This window comes from Mycotypha africana, assembly GCF_025528875.1.
Source record: "Mycotypha africana strain NRRL 2978 chromosome Unknown BDF20scaffold_1, whole genome shotgun sequence".
In the NCBI taxonomy this organism is placed as follows: Eukaryota; Fungi; Mucoromycota; class Mucoromycetes; order Mucorales; family Mycotyphaceae; genus Mycotypha; species Mycotypha africana.
Window position 1 is genome coordinate 1956461 of NW_026515725.1, and position 13938 is coordinate 1970398.

The 13938-nt window shown below is 38.7% G+C and overlaps 7 protein-coding genes and 1 non-coding gene across 8 annotated transcripts; 5 read left to right on the forward strand and 3 right to left on the reverse strand.

Moving 5' to 3' along the window:
* Positions 1-45: 45 nt before the first annotated feature.
* Positions 46-231, reverse strand: BDF20DRAFT_788171 (homeobox domain-containing protein; the record flags this gene model as incomplete). Its single annotated transcript, XM_053076144.1, has 1 exon — positions 46-231. A coding segment is annotated over one exon (186 nt), but the record flags the coding sequence as incomplete, so codon positions are not given.
* Positions 232-1461: 1230 nt separating this feature from the next.
* On the reverse strand, positions 1462-4126 carry BDF20DRAFT_844958 (uncharacterized protein). Its single transcript, XM_053079651.1, has 3 exons — positions 3697-4126; positions 3460-3605; positions 1462-3373 (listed from the first exon to the last, which is right to left on the reverse strand). The coding sequence occupies exons 1-3, from the start codon at positions 3887-3889 to the stop codon at positions 1712-1714; spliced, it is 2001 nt and encodes a 666-aa protein (XP_052940750.1). The 5' UTR covers positions 3890-4126; the 3' UTR covers positions 1462-1711.
* Positions 4127-4235: 109 nt separating this feature from the next.
* Positions 4236-4307, forward strand: BDF20DRAFT_t6. The gene has a single exon. It is a non-coding gene; the product is annotated as a tRNA-Glu (tRNA).
* A 1554-nt stretch (positions 4308-5861) lies between these two features.
* BDF20DRAFT_844963 (V-type proton ATPase subunit B) lies at positions 5862-8573 on the forward strand. The gene is made up of 8 exons (XM_053079652.1): positions 5862-6055; positions 6154-6209; positions 6318-6416; positions 6520-6691; positions 6773-7121; positions 7194-7468; positions 7546-7733; positions 7825-8573. Exons 1-8 carry the CDS (start codon positions 5971-5973, stop codon positions 8131-8133), a joined length of 1533 nt encoding a protein of 510 aa, XP_052940751.1. The 5' UTR covers positions 5862-5970; the 3' UTR covers positions 8134-8573.
* Positions 8574-8821: 248 nt separating this feature from the next.
* On the forward strand, positions 8822-10488 carry BDF20DRAFT_844967 (uncharacterized protein). The gene is made up of 3 exons (XM_053079653.1): positions 8822-9169; positions 9257-9467; positions 9562-10488. Exons 1-3 carry the CDS (start codon positions 8872-8874, stop codon positions 10304-10306), a joined length of 1254 nt encoding a protein of 417 aa, XP_052940752.1. The 5' UTR covers positions 8822-8871; the 3' UTR covers positions 10307-10488.
* A 319-nt stretch (positions 10489-10807) lies between these two features.
* On the forward strand, positions 10808-11517 carry BDF20DRAFT_800816 (uncharacterized protein; the record flags this gene model as incomplete). Its single annotated transcript, XM_053076375.1, has 2 exons — positions 10808-11200; positions 11275-11517. Coding segments are annotated over 2 exons (636 nt in total), but the record flags the coding sequence as incomplete, so codon positions are not given.
* Positions 11518-11809: 292 nt separating this feature from the next.
* BDF20DRAFT_799237 (uncharacterized protein) lies at positions 11810-12241 on the forward strand (the record flags this gene model as incomplete). The annotated part of the gene is made up of 1 exon (XM_053076335.1): positions 11810-12241. A coding segment is annotated over one exon (432 nt), but the record flags the coding sequence as incomplete, so codon positions are not given.
* Positions 12242-13044: 803 nt separating this feature from the next.
* On the reverse strand, positions 13045-13743 carry BDF20DRAFT_844984 (uncharacterized protein). Its single transcript, XM_053079654.1, has one exon. It carries the CDS (start codon positions 13675-13677, stop codon positions 13237-13239), a length of 441 nt encoding a protein of 146 aa, XP_052940755.1. The 5' UTR covers positions 13678-13743; the 3' UTR covers positions 13045-13236.
* Positions 13744-13938: the final 195 nt, after the last annotated feature.

The following is a 13938-nucleotide window of genomic DNA, read 5'->3' on the forward strand; positions in this document are numbered from 1 at the left end:
AGCTGCTTGCGATGCGTAGTATTGAATTTTTAAGGCCTCGTCTTGCATCATATTCGATCGTTTAATGGCGGTTTTCACTTTAGCTCTTCTATTTTGGAACCATATTTGAATGGAGCGTTCAGACATGCCTAATTCATGTGATAATTGTTCTCTAATACGATGGTTTGGGCTTGGATTAACGGCGAATGTTCGTTCGAGTATAGCGAGCTGTTCAGGCGAAGCTCTTGTTCTTTTACGTAGTTTATTTTCATTAACAGTAGCAGGAGCAGGAGTCATATTGTTGGCTGTAGTGTTCGCGGTAATGGTACCTTTATTAGACATGGTGGTGGTGTTAATAGTGCTAGTTAAATGAGCGGCATTGGACATATCTTTATTATCGAGTGTTATACTGGATGTAGTATTATTCGAGGAAGTACCGGTATTGTTGGCTGCCATCATTGATATGGTATTAGAATTTGATGAGAAGTAACTATCATCACTGATTGGCGTAACAAACTCTGATGTGAATATAGTATCGTTTGGTAAGACAGTCATAGCATTCATGAATGACTATTTCAAAGTTTATCAGTCGAAGAGGTGTGTACAAATGATGGTATAGACAAAAAGGGATGGAAACTAGATACAAAGATTAAAGAAAGGAAAAGACACAAGAAGGAATAGAAGTTTTGGCTTATACCGACTCGGTCTCTTCTAGCTATTTGCTAGAAAAAGGAGGCGATCCTTTCCAAGATACAAGGTTTTCTGTACTTCATTAATTTGACAGGTTGCCGTATTTGATATTTTCTGAAATGGACTTTTCCTTTTATATTCTATATTACATGCACGCTTTAATACAAATGCAGGAAGCCGCGTGTATGTGTCTGTGTATGTCTGTTGAAGCCCCGTATTACAACTTATCTACATCATGCCATTACGCAAGTTAAAAGTCTAGAAATCGTTGTTGCTTCAATAACTGTGAATGGAAGCTCCTATGAAGGCGAAGACGCTTAAAAGTCGACAGATTTAATATCGATGGCTTGTCTCTGCTCTGCAAACTGCCCTTTTTCAATGCCCACTAGAGCTTCCTTATAAAGCTATTTACTGAATGTAGTTTTATTGCAGCAGCACAACGACAGTAAAGGTAGAGAAGTGACAGCATGTATGGTTTCTCCCGTTCCAACGTTGTTTAAGTAGCAGTAGATCCGGTGACCAACAATATATAAACGCCCTTCATCTTTGTTACACTCATTGTAGAACAAACGAGCTAATTCAGATCGCACACATGCTATACTTTTTTTATACAAGCAGTTTTCGAATGCGTACTAAATATTGATACACCTGAGTGACATGGTATGGCCTGACATTGTCTCGACCTATAACAACGTGTTCTTTTTTAATTCTCTTTTTAGCAAAAGCTTATTTGGTAGAAAGTGTGGACAGAGAAGGATTACGGAGCGAGAAAACAAAAATATATATGGGGATGTACACAAGTAATATTTATTTCAATGAAATACAAGCAATATTACGCGAATAAACAACTTTATTCCAAATTAAAACAACTTGTCATTAAGTTTTTGACTCAGAAGACCGATCTGGAAATAACGATTATATGAATTGACAAAAATGCATAAAGATATTAACAATAAACACGGTTTTTTATAATATTTTACAATAAAGAAAGGGGGTATATGTAATCTTTAAATAATTGATAGCATAGTAAAAAATGATGTTTCTAAGCTGCATAGTCAGGTGGAGGAATTGATGGTATACGGTCCAAAAGAGGCATTGCAGGTGCGTTTTCTGTAGACAAATATAAGGCTTGTGAGGCCATTTCCATTTCTTTACAAAAAGCATAATAACAATCACAAAGAAAAGGATGAGGTCGACTATCAGGTTTATCCATCGTAGCCGCACTGAGTTGCTGCTGTCGATGACCACTGTTATTATTCTGGCTGTAATAGAGTTTACTCTTCTTTTTATTATTAGCATTAAGGGCTTGTTGCTGCTGAACTGAAGGCTTCACACCTAATTCAAAGTAGGAGGGTAATCTACCATAATCTTCTTTTAATCGGCAATCGAATACCGTAATGGGAGTGTCTAGTGTTATAGTTTCTTTACGACGATGACTATTGCTTGCATCTTGCTCAATTTTCGTTTTATTGAGCCGTAATAATAAATCAGACCAACTGCTTGTATTGTGATAGGTTTGAAGATGTTCTTGCGGTAGATGTTGTTGGCTTTGTCGGCTTTGTTGATTTGGTTGCTGAAAAGAAAAGCGGCTTTGTAAATGCGGATCTCGAGAACTATTGGATGCGCTAGAGTTACTCGTACGATCGGTATTTGTTCTCAAAGTAATTAAAGGTGGATCAGAAGCAACTGCTCCAGCAGTTGGCTGTGAAATTGAGCTATTTCTGACGCTTCTACTATAACTGCCGTTACTCATATCAGGGGAAATGAGGCCAACACTGTTTTTATTCTCGAAAGCGGGCGGTGAATCGATCGCATTGCGAGAATGACCTTGTACATAAGCAGCAGGCGGTGGAGTTAAGGTGCCGCTTGCCATTACTGGTGAGTGCAGGTTCAGATCTTCAATAGCTGGCGTAATACTACTAGTAGTGCTGGCGGTAGCGCTCCCAGGAATATCAGCAACCTGATCAGCTATTTCTGTCATATTGACAATATCATCCGTCGTACTACTGTGTAGGTTATTAAAAAATTGTCGATTACCCTCTTCAGTCACATATGAAAAAGTAAGATTGATTTCGATGTGGTGTTTGAACTGAATTTCTCTAATATACGTCGTATGACGAATATTCTGTTGGCAGGTTGGTGCGAAAAACGCCAAGCGATGGGCAAAATCATGCATCAGTTCGATACCCTGTTTTTTGTTGACTGTTTTTGAATCTGTAGATGTTGGATTATCACAAAAAATGGGCTTTAACTGTTCTGTTGTATTATCCACTTCACCGAATTCGGCTAAACGAACAGATCCTGCAAATGGCATCGAATAGGTAGTTGAGTCATGTCGCCACGCCCGCATTTCAGGTACGCTATATTTTCTTGTTTCTGTGACATTTACTTCCATATGTTCTATGCGAGTATGTTTGACATGAGGTTGAACAATCATGCGGATATAAAATAAATCCCCAGACGAAAAAGCTGCTGCTTCAATCACAATTTCAATATCTCCAAAAGCCATATGTTTCTCAAAGGTTCTGGAAAGAGTAGTGAGTGAGTTGTTGGTCAGAAGTGAATTTGACATATATGTTCGCAGTATCATCACATTTTTGGTGATACGCCAACTAGAAAGCATGACGATACCAGGGCGTTGTACTTCAGCTTCAATTGTATGACGAACTCTACCGAAAGTATCCTCGATTGTAGCTACAGTAGACTAAATCATAAAAGGGCAATTTACAGAATTAGAGTAATTTTCTTTATTGAATCCCAATCAAGCTTCTGAGAGAAAATAAATCTTACATTAGGTATAACAAATGCAAATGAAAAGCGATGCGTTCCAGCAGGCAACAAAAGCACTGAGGTATCGTCATTTGAGGTGAGAATCTGTAACGTCTGTTCTCCCAAGGATTTTTCTGCTGTCAACTTGGTACCACGTGCTCCAATACCTTCAGCAAGCAATATAATAAGAGAGGCACAAAAAGATATTAAAAATGTGAACTGTCAATTTTCCTTCCTTCTTGTGGTTCTACTTCTTACCTTCCGGCCAGTACGTAACAACTTGACCTCTCAGGGTGACGGTAACATTGGAGATCTTTGTCGGTTTTGATAGTGTGAGTACGAGATTACCGGCAAATAAAGTGGAAGCATCTTCATTAGGACCACCTCTAAGGATGACAGGTTTCAATGGGTCAAAAGCCAAATGACCATGAGAAAGTAGCCCCAAATGCATATTGAGCGGCAAGATCAAGAAAGAAAGACCTCTACAAATAGAAAAGAGAATATATACTGAAGAGAAAGTTGTGCGTCCTTTAGTGATGTGATATTATGAATGAGGGACTGAACAAAAAAAACCAGAGCAGAAAACAGAAAATCGCACAAGGAGGATAAGAATAGTAGAACACCTACCAAAAATGAGAAGTTCCTGTTGGTTTTGATTCTGAAACCTTTGCGCGCCATTGAAGGTCAGATAATTGTTTTATAACATCATATGGTTGTCCGGATCGAACTTTTGCTTGTCCGCGTCGACCATTTAATTAAACAATCTTGGATTATAAAATAATTTGATAAATTAAGTATCCTCAATGGTCCAGTGGCTAGGATCTGTCGCTTTCACCGACATGGCCGGGGTTCGATTCCCCGTTGGGGAATTTTTTACCACACAATAAATGTGGTGCGTTTAGTAGTCATTTTGGCCTTATTTTGAAAAAAAAAAAAAGGTTGTGACTTTGGCTTTCGTCTATTCAGTACTTTTATTGAACGGACGAATCAGATTGCAGAATTTACAAACAACAAATACTTCTCCACTAAGATCTCTAGTCATCGCTCAACTCATGACGATCGAATCCCAAACTAAACATGGGGTTAACTGGTCGACCATCGTTGCTAATGGTCTGAAAACCAAAGTTCCCCTCCCAGAAGCCGTTTCGACTTTTCTGGAAATAAAGAATCATACAGAGTGGAAACAATATTTGAAGAACTTGAAGTGGCCCTATACCTCAGGTCACAGCGTATCCATTCGATTGTCCAAACGGCGATTCAGCCTGGGGCTATCATTTTTTCTCTTCCCAGTCGTCTGTTTTCACATCAATCTGAAGCATTTAAGTTGGTCGTTGACCGAATTGGTCCTGTAGTAGGTAACTACTTCAATCCAGTTTCACTTCGGGGTAACCGTTCTAGAGGAGATCTGGTTTTTTACACCCGCTTCCGTGACGATAGCCTCACTGGAGTTGCTATTGAAGAGGGCCTTATTTACAATGGGGTGCAGTATAAAGCTGTTCCATATAAGGATAAATGCGAAGCGAATGATCATTGTAGAGTGACATCAACTTTGCCTGTCGGTGCCGAGCAAGACGAGTTGCAAGCTAAACTGAAAGAATCCATGTCTCATTACTGAAGGGTTCTTCAGATTAAGCAAAGACTTAATCATGCTTTCTTCCAAGGTGATGTTTCAGTGCTTTTGGATCGTCGGGAAACCGAAGATTCCCTCAATACCAAGAGTTACAACGAATGTTGTATTTGGAAGCTTGGGATATTACTGTTCCGGCTAGCTACAAGGGGGCAAAACCCATCTGCTATTATTATCGGGAGGCTGGTCATATAAAGAAGGATTGCCCTTCGTTGCAAAAAATTGTTTGTTTTCGTTGTGGATGTACTGGTCATACTCAGCGTCGTTGCCGCGTGCTTCCTGATAAAGAATAATATAATAAATGTCATTCAACTTGTCTTCCACGTAAAATATACACCTTAAATTTGTTAAGAAGTGAAGTCGACATTTTCGTTTATCATACGGTGCAATGATTTCAGTGGTATCGATTCTGTTCTGGAAAGTAAAATACAAGCAATCATTATACTGAGACTTAATTGTGAAAGATTGGTACAAAGCCTTTTAGTTACAGAATTGATACTTCACGTAACAATAACTCCTAGGGTAAGGCAGAATAGAACAAATGCAGCTGTGGTTCACCAATGCCTTTAACTAATCAAACATCATCTACCATTATTTTCAGCACTGTCGGCATAACTTTTTCATATGAATTGTGAAATACAGCTACTAATTTATTGACATTATCTATTCCATGAATTTTCTCCAAAAGCGAGGGTTGCAGTTGGAGTAGGCAACAGCAAGCTTTTGCACTCGGCAACTTTGAGATTATACAAATGCTTTCGGTATTCCAAATTGTTTTATATGATGGATTGAGCCTAACCACCTTTTCGACGATTCTGAAATTGAATTTTAGTGAGAGATGATTGTTGCTCTTTTCTGATATTTCCAACTTCTCGTTGTTTCTTCTCAAAAATAATATTCACAGTATGGCTAAACCGATTAGTGCACGTGAAGCATTCGAACTTCATAAGGCTGCTGTTACCAGAGATTTTATTGCCAAACCTCGTTTAGGTAACCAAAGAACTTGGCGTAAACCCCTTTGTTTCAGCAGTTTATTCCACATTGCTAAAACGAACCTTGTTTCACTTCTCTTTTATAAAACAACTAAGATTACCGTACTGTCACTGGTGTTAATGGTCCACTTGTCATTTTAGACAATGTTAAAGTAAGATAACAGCGCAGACTATTCGAAACTGACGATAGAACAAGGCCGTACAGGGTCGTTGGCAATTATGAAACACTAAATTTCGTACAAATGTCGTATTTTTCATAGTTCCCCAAGTTTTCGGAAATCGTCAACTTAACTCTACCAGATGGCTCAGTCCGTGCAGGCCAAGTTCTTGAAGTTCAAGGAAAGAAAGCCGTCGTTCAGGTAACATAACGGTTTCTGATAAATGTATTCATGCTACTTGCTGTATCACTGACTTTGTTTCTTCAACCCCTTTATCGTTTTAAAATGTTAAACATTTGAACAGGTTTTTGAAGGTACTTCGGGTATCGACGCCAAAAAAACACATGTTACATTCACTGGTGAAACACAACGTATTCCTGTGTCAGAGGATATGTTAGGCCGTGTATTCAACGGTTCTGGTAAACCTATCGATAAGGGCCCAAAGATTTTTGCTGAAGATTACCTAGACGTCAATGGTATAAACGACAGATAAGACGAGAGAACATTAACCCTATTGATGTTTGTATTGTACTAATACTACTTGCGACTGTTGCTAGGTTCACCCATCAATCCTTACTCTCGTATTTATCCTGAAGAAATGATTCAAACTGGTATATCTGCCATTGATACTATGAATTCTATTGCTCGTGGCCAGAAGATTCCAATCTTCTCAGCTGCTGGTCTTCCTCACAATGAAATTGCTGCTCAGATCTGTCGTCAATCAGGTTTGGTCAAAAAGCTAGCACCTACGAAGGGTGTTCACGATGGTCATGAAGAAAACTTCTCCATCGTCTTTGGTGCTATGGGTGTCAACATGGAAACAGCTCGTTTCTTCAAGCAAGATTTCGAAGAAAATGGTTCTATGGAACGTGTTACGCTCTTCCTCAATTTAGCTAATGATCCTACGTAAGTAATAGATTTCATTGAGCCCAAAAGGAATGATATAGATGTTCAAAAGCTTTGTTGTTATATGTTTAGAATTGAACGTATCATCACTCCTCGTCTTGCCTTGACCACAGCTGAATACTACGCTTATCAGCTTGAAAAGCATGTTTTAGTTATTTTGACTGATATGAGTTCTTATGCTGATGCTTTGCGTGAAGTCTCAGCTGCTCGTGAAGAAGTGCCTGGTCGTCGTGGTTACCCTGGTTACATGTATACCGATTTGTCTACCATTTACGAACGTGCTGGCCGTGTTGAAGGCCGTAATGGTTCCATCACTCAAATTCCTATTTTGACCATGCCTAACGATGGTAAGCTATTGTAGAAGCTCAGTTTTACAATTTTGACAGGTTTGACTAACGCGTACTGAAATTTGTCTACATTAAAGATATTACCCATCCTATTCCTGATTTAACAGGCTACATCACAGAAGGACAAATTTTTGTCGATCGTCAACTCGATAATCGACAAATCTATCCCCCTATCAATGTTCTACCATCACTTTCACGTCTGATGAAATCAGCCATCGGTGAAGGCATGACTAGAAAGGATCATGGTGATGTTTCCAATCAATTGGTAAGTGTGGCAGAGTACAAAGGTTACAAAGCTAAGTGTAGACTAAATATGAGAATATCATCACTCACATGTTGATCAATTTTTAACTTAGTACGCTAAATATGCTATCGGTCGTGATGCTGCTGCTATGAAAGCAGTTGTTGGTGAAGAAGCTTTGAACCAAGAAGATAAATTATCTTTAGAATTTTTGGAGAAATTCGAAAAGACATTTATTGCTCAAGGCGCCTATGAGAACAGAACCATTTATGAATCCCTTGACCTCGCTTGGTCTCTTCTTCGTATCTTCCCTAAGGAGCTTTTGAATCGTATTCCTCAAAAGATTTTGGCTGAATTCTATCAACGTGAACGTAGTAAACGATCAAAGGGTGTCTTCGATACCAATGATGAAGAGGAACAATAATAAATGTATCTCATCGCCTTTTTACCCATCGCAAGCAGTAGCAAATAGGATATTTTTATATCGCCATTACAACAAACCTTTGCTGAAGATGACGACAAAAATCCCCGTTCTTATATAAAGCCTTCTAAACCATACCAATGATAAAGCCTTAATAAACGAAAAGTGAAATACGTTTTTTTCTGTTTTGTAAATTATTGGTGTAACTAGGAGCAAGTGATCTACACGATTATAATAATAACTATTCTTTATTGTTCTCCTACTACTAATAAACCTGACAATGTATAGGCTAATGATAAGAGAAAAGGCCTTGAATTAGACTCGTTAATTAGTCGTTATTATACAGACTGTCACGAAGAATTAACTGTAACATGAATGGAATAGGCTTGGAAATCAAATAACATGGCCGAACTTCGCAATGCTCACCGGATCCGATTGAAGCACACTGTTTTCCGTTTATTCCGTTTCTCAAACGGTATTTTAGCTGCAGACAGTTTTGGAAGTACTTTTCTCCTATGGAAAAGCAAAACGTTTGGTATTTCGACCGGTCAATGTCTCACGTGGGTCATAAAAGGGAAATTCAAGAGCAATTCAAGAACAACCCAAGAACGAGATAGTTACAATTGAAAATGTTAGAGGCAATCTCCAGTTACCATTTTTATTTTCCTATATTTTTCTTTTCTTTTCTTATTGCTCTTTCTTTCTTTTTTCCCCTTCAATTAAGTATAATCGTTCAGTAAAATGGGTAGTTCCAGACCTACCAATCATCACCGTAAAGCAATTATGTCAAAAATGACTGCTACAACTATACGAATTAGTTCGTTAGCTGATAATGCTACTACTGCTGCCGCACTTCCGACCCCGCCTAATTCAGCAACGAGCAAAAAGCCCAATCATGCATCAACAATATGCAATAATGCGGATACTCCAAAAGCGAACAATGATAGCAACAAAAAAATTTCAAATAATAATAGAAAACGTTCTATCAGCTCAAGTAGTAATAGTACGAACAGAGCCAATACACCAGAAACAAATCAAAGTAAACTATAATGGACAATTTTTTTCTTGAAGAGAGAAGACGCTATGTTAAAACACTGTTGACAATGAACTAACTCTTACTGGATAGGATTGACTCCAGGCATCGCAGGATCAAGAAGTATGTCGACAAACAATCTACTTGACAAACGACAGCTACGGCCTTCCTCAGCACAAACCAATCATAGTTTTGGTAGTGAAAGTAGAAGTAGCAGTAGCAATAGCCGTACCTCTAATGGTTATGCTACGCGTAGAGCCATGATGGTCTCTCCAGCACCTACAGCTCCTTTACCTGACTTCAGGTACAGTGGTAAAAGTCCCACAAACTAATATATAACTTTTGTTCTCAATTCATACGTCGCTACCTTTCAATTAATTAATACCTATAAAATACAGCCATGTGAAGTCCAAAATCGGTTCGCTGGACAATATAAAGCATAAACCCAATAGTAGCACGAAAAAGATATTCAATGAGAATCTTCAAAGCCTTAAAGAGCGTATGTCAGCTCATGTCAGCTCTAAAGTAGGATCCAAAGAGAACATCAAACATAAACAAGGAGGAGGCCATGTTACGATCTATGATGATAAAGCGGCGTTTATTAAAAGCAAAGAAGTCAAGTCAAAGATTGGTTCTTTAGAAAACGTTAAGCATAAGCCAAAAGGTGGCGATGTGAAGATCTACGAAGACAAGAGCGTATACACAAAATTTAGCAAGGAGACAGCCAAGTCAAAAGTGGGCTCTTTAGAAAACGTGAAGCATAAACCGGCAGGTGGTGATATCAAAATTTATAACGATAAGACGCTAACAGCAAAATTGAAGGATATAAAGCCAAAAGTAGGATCTAGAAGACATTCAAAGGCAACACAGCGACAAGATAGTAGCAGCAGCAATATATCTACCTCAAACGTAAACGATGTAGACATTGTAGTCTCGACAACGGCCGCACCAAGTTCAGGGAATGGAGTAGTAAGTTTACCTGCTCTATTAGCTGTTGAAAATCTAGGAGAAGAAAAATTCCAGTTGGAAATGTTACCGCCAAAAGACTCTGTGAATAGCGATAAAGGGGCAGTTGTGGAAACATTTCCACACTCGTCGGCTTTAATAGTTGATGGAACAAGCACTAAGGGTGGACTTTTATGAATGTCCTTGTGAACCAAACTAAATAAGAAAGTGATGTCTATGATGTCTATGATCTTCAGTTCAAGGCTTGCTTTTTCAAGGGCAAAATATGACAGTAAAACGCATTTTATTGCTTGCTATAATGGTAGCTTGTTTTGGCAGAAGATAACAAAAATGCTTAAATAAAAACCGATTAACCCAACACAAAACTGATAATGTCGGAAAAGAAAGAGAAAGTAATAGACCATCTCTTCCACATATAGTTGGGGCTCGAAATAAGATGAGAAATCAGAGCGCCAGTGTTGAAGCAGAGAAGAAAGCAGCGAAAAAGAAGAGAACAGCATGACAAGCTGTAGAGTGTTCCAGTTGTGGGAATGATGACCATGCTTCTCCTCGTTCGCCTCTTTGTCCTAATCACATACAATCAAAGGACGAGGCCATTTCATCTGTCCTTGGCCATGATTCTACTGTTTTTGCGAGGAAGCTTCCTATCGACAGTGCCGTTTTACCACAGTTTCGTGAAAGTTCAAGGAAAAGGTCATCTCCTGCTACAAGGACATCAGAGCTATAGTGTTTCGCTGCCAGCTATTTGTTAATGCCTACCTCGTGCATAATAAGAATGCCATTCCTTCAGAAGTCTTCGCACAGCAATTTTGGTATTCTGTTGGACAACTCGTTACGGGCAAAAAGGTTACTCATAAGAAGGCGCTGAACGACGACATCAAAAATTATTTTGATGACTTTAACGAAAAGCATCCGATAATAGTAATCAGTCAGAGCTTCACTAAAGGTTACAGCCACTGTCTCACAGAAGCCGCCAAGGAGATAAGCGTTTCGTATACTAAGTCTATTGTTGAGCTTTTTGAACAACGAGTGCTTAAATATCTAACCTATAAGCTGCAAAACATGTTTGTTGTGCGTGTTGTTATCACTACTATAATTTCGATTTCTTAGTTTCTAACCATTTGTATTTGCTTTATTATAATCAGAGCATGAAGAAGGCCGACGCAGTGGAAATATCAAAAACATACTGCTACCAAGTAATATGCAAAGGCGAACCCAACTGGCCTGATAAAATCATGCTTAGTAAAGAAGACAAAAGCAAGATAGAGATGCTATGCAAAAGCTTTGAGAAACTTATAACGGAAAAGGTGACGCTGCTTTCCTTATCATCCGATTTCGCCAAGTTTACCAAAGCCTTATGGCACATCCTATCCTCGTATGAAAAGGAACGTGACGAACATGCAGCTTACGATGTCCGTAGATTACCGTTACCCAAGCGCTTCTTCCCTTTCCCTCTGCCTTCGCTCCATTGGCGTTTCATCTTCATAAGCATCAACTCGCTCCTCCCATTCATGTTTCCCGGTACACCTCCGAAAGGCTATACAAATCAACTCGAAAAGTTTTATCAATTGTTCAGCTTTAAGAAGATGGGAGTTGATAGGTAAAAAAAGAAAAGAAAACCATCGAAGACCATCGGTTGACTTTGGAAGATATTGATTTATGCCGAAGTCGAAGTCTGGTTATAGACCTTGCTTCATTGATCCTGGTAGAAGAGACGTTTTCACAGCAGCAATTGGGATAGACGTAACGAAGCACCAGGTGCGAAGCTGTTCTACCGAAGAGTACTACCATATGACTGGTAGCACTAGGTATTCAGCAAGGCTGGAACAGAAGAAAGCTGGTACCATAAAGAACATCGAAAGTGATATACCAACTGCCAAGACTGGCTCTAATGATAGATATCGTTGTTATGCATCGTACATCCTGCAGCACTTGGAGGACTTGTTTTCGTTCTATAGTCATGGCACTGCCAAAGATCGCTTTCATTTATACCAAGGACGGAAACGTGCAGCAGAAAAAATGGTAAATATGCTTGTTAATGGAAGTACAAAGTATAACGAGGATCTCAGATTGAAGAAGAGAGAAGAAAAAGAAAAGAAGGGCTCAAAGAAGAAGAACAATGGCAAGGCGGCTTCTCAGAAAAGACGAAAAAAAAAAGAAGAAAGGAGCACCAGAGAAAAAGAGTATAGAAGAAGGGACATCAAAAGTTAAAGTGGAATTGGAGAAGAAAGATAGGTAAGTTCATAAGCAATCATCATCATCAACTTATAGAAAGTAACATGTTTTTTGTAATAGTAGTTCAAATGCCAAATGGAGGCCCCAACCTTCAGTGTCGGTGATGTCAAAAAAGTACCTCTCATTGTATTTGGCAATGGTATGTTCGCTAAAGACAATGTCGCATTCAAGGGTCACCGATGTGGAACGGTGGGTGTTTTGTGGCGTGCACTCAAGCGACGTGAAGCAAGCGGAGACTTGGTAGTACTTGAAATTGATGAATACAAGACATCCAGAATATGCCCCTGCTGTTCGAACGACACTTTGGAGAGGTTGAAAGGTGTTAAGACCTGCAGTATACTTGTATGTAAAACTTGCCATATACTGTGGAATCGAGACGTCAATGCTGCCAAGAACATGATGAAAATCAGTTGTGCTATTTGGAAGGCTCTAGGAAGGCCGAAAGAATTTACACGGACAAAATCATAAGACACCCTCTCCCACAACATCGCTGGAACGAACCCAGTTTGATGATTACAGGTAAAAAGAATGAAAACCTTATACTTTCTAGTGTTGTGCAAACTGTCTAACATTATATTCTTAACGGTCTACTATTATCTGACATCTGCTTAAACTTAATTTCTTTATCGTCTAAAAATTTTGTGTGTGTTGTCCAAATCTAAAGTTAATAAACTGTAAAGTTGAATGTGTATAAATATGTTACAGTTATTTTATTGATGTATTCTATTGTACACGAAGAAGAGCCAAGGAGAGAGTTATGATTTAGTGATAGACAATGCTGGAAAATACATAGCAAGCAGCAAAAATATATACAGCGTTATCGACTAGACTATTTAAAAATTCTTCGGCAATATATGGGCAAATCCAGATTGCTACTGCTGTTGGTAACCGACTGGAAATATGTCCTTACTCAATTCTTTTCGACTTTGATTGAAATAACGATCTTCATGCAGGAATAAATAGTTATATACAGAGCTTAGAAATCCTCCACTACCAGTATTGTGCTGTTTTTGATTCAAGTAAATTACGGGATTGAAGTCAGGGGAGTTAGCGCTATAAGTCTTCTTGCTGCTACGAGTGGCAGTTGAAGGGCTTTGATGATTCACAAGGCATTGTGTAGTAGCGCTGACCTTCATTCTGTTATACTGTGATTGTTCGAGCGGTCTGGTCTTTCTGTTTTTATGTAAAAGCTTCCTAAAATCATTTCCTTGATCAGTATGAAGGTAAAGTGGAGGAGTGGAAGTAGTTGTAGTCGGAGCGTCCGTTTCAGAAAAGACATCCTGAAATAAGTCAAAGAAGCTGTTCGACTTCATTTTTTATCCATAGGCTTGAACAACGAAAATAAAATAAATAAATACAAGAAACCGGTAGAAAAAGTGGGGAAAAAGGGAAATATTAGGAAATCGCTAGTTGATCCACTGTTTTATTGCAATTAATCTGTTTGGGAAAAAGTGAACCTAAATTGATCAAATGATATGGAGTAAGATTGTTTCAGCTTACTGTCTTGATTTTTTGTCCTTTGATATGGCAATAAGTTTTTGATGTTCAAAAAATGATGAAACATGATAGATGTA

Coding starts and splice junctions, on each gene's coding strand:
- BDF20DRAFT_844958 (XM_053079651.1), bottom strand. CDS start 3,889: ATGCATTTGGGGCTACTTTCTCATGGTCATTTGGCTTTTGACCCATTG. Junction 3,606..3,696: donor TGTTACGTACTGGCCGGAAG/GTAAGAAGTAGA, acceptor TGCTTGCTGAAG/GTATTGGAGCACGTGGTACC. Junction 3,374..3,459: donor TTGCATTTGTTATACCTAAT/GTAAGATTTATT, acceptor TTTATGATTTAG/TCTACTGTAGCTACAATCGA.
- BDF20DRAFT_844963 (XM_053079652.1), top strand. CDS start 5,971: ATGGCTAAACCGATTAGTGCACGTGAAGCATTCGAACTTCATAAGGCT. Junction 7,122..7,193: donor AATTTAGCTAATGATCCTAC/GTAAGTAATAGA, acceptor TTATATGTTTAG/AATTGAACGTATCATCACTC. Junction 7,734..7,824: donor GTGATGTTTCCAATCAATTG/GTAAGTGTGGCA, acceptor TTTTTAACTTAG/TACGCTAAATATGCTATCGG.
- BDF20DRAFT_844984 (XM_053079654.1), bottom strand. CDS start 13,677: ATGAAGTCGAACAGCTTCTTTGACTTATTTCAGGATGTCTTTTCTGAA.
- BDF20DRAFT_844967 (XM_053079653.1), top strand. CDS start 8,872: ATGGGTAGTTCCAGACCTACCAATCATCACCGTAAAGCAATTATGTCA. Junction 9,170..9,256: donor TACACCAGAAACAAATCAAA/GTAAACTATAAT, acceptor CTTACTGGATAG/GATTGACTCCAGGCATCGCA. Junction 9,468..9,561: donor GCTCCTTTACCTGACTTCAG/GTACAGTGGTAA, acceptor TATAAAATACAG/CCATGTGAAGTCCAAAATCG.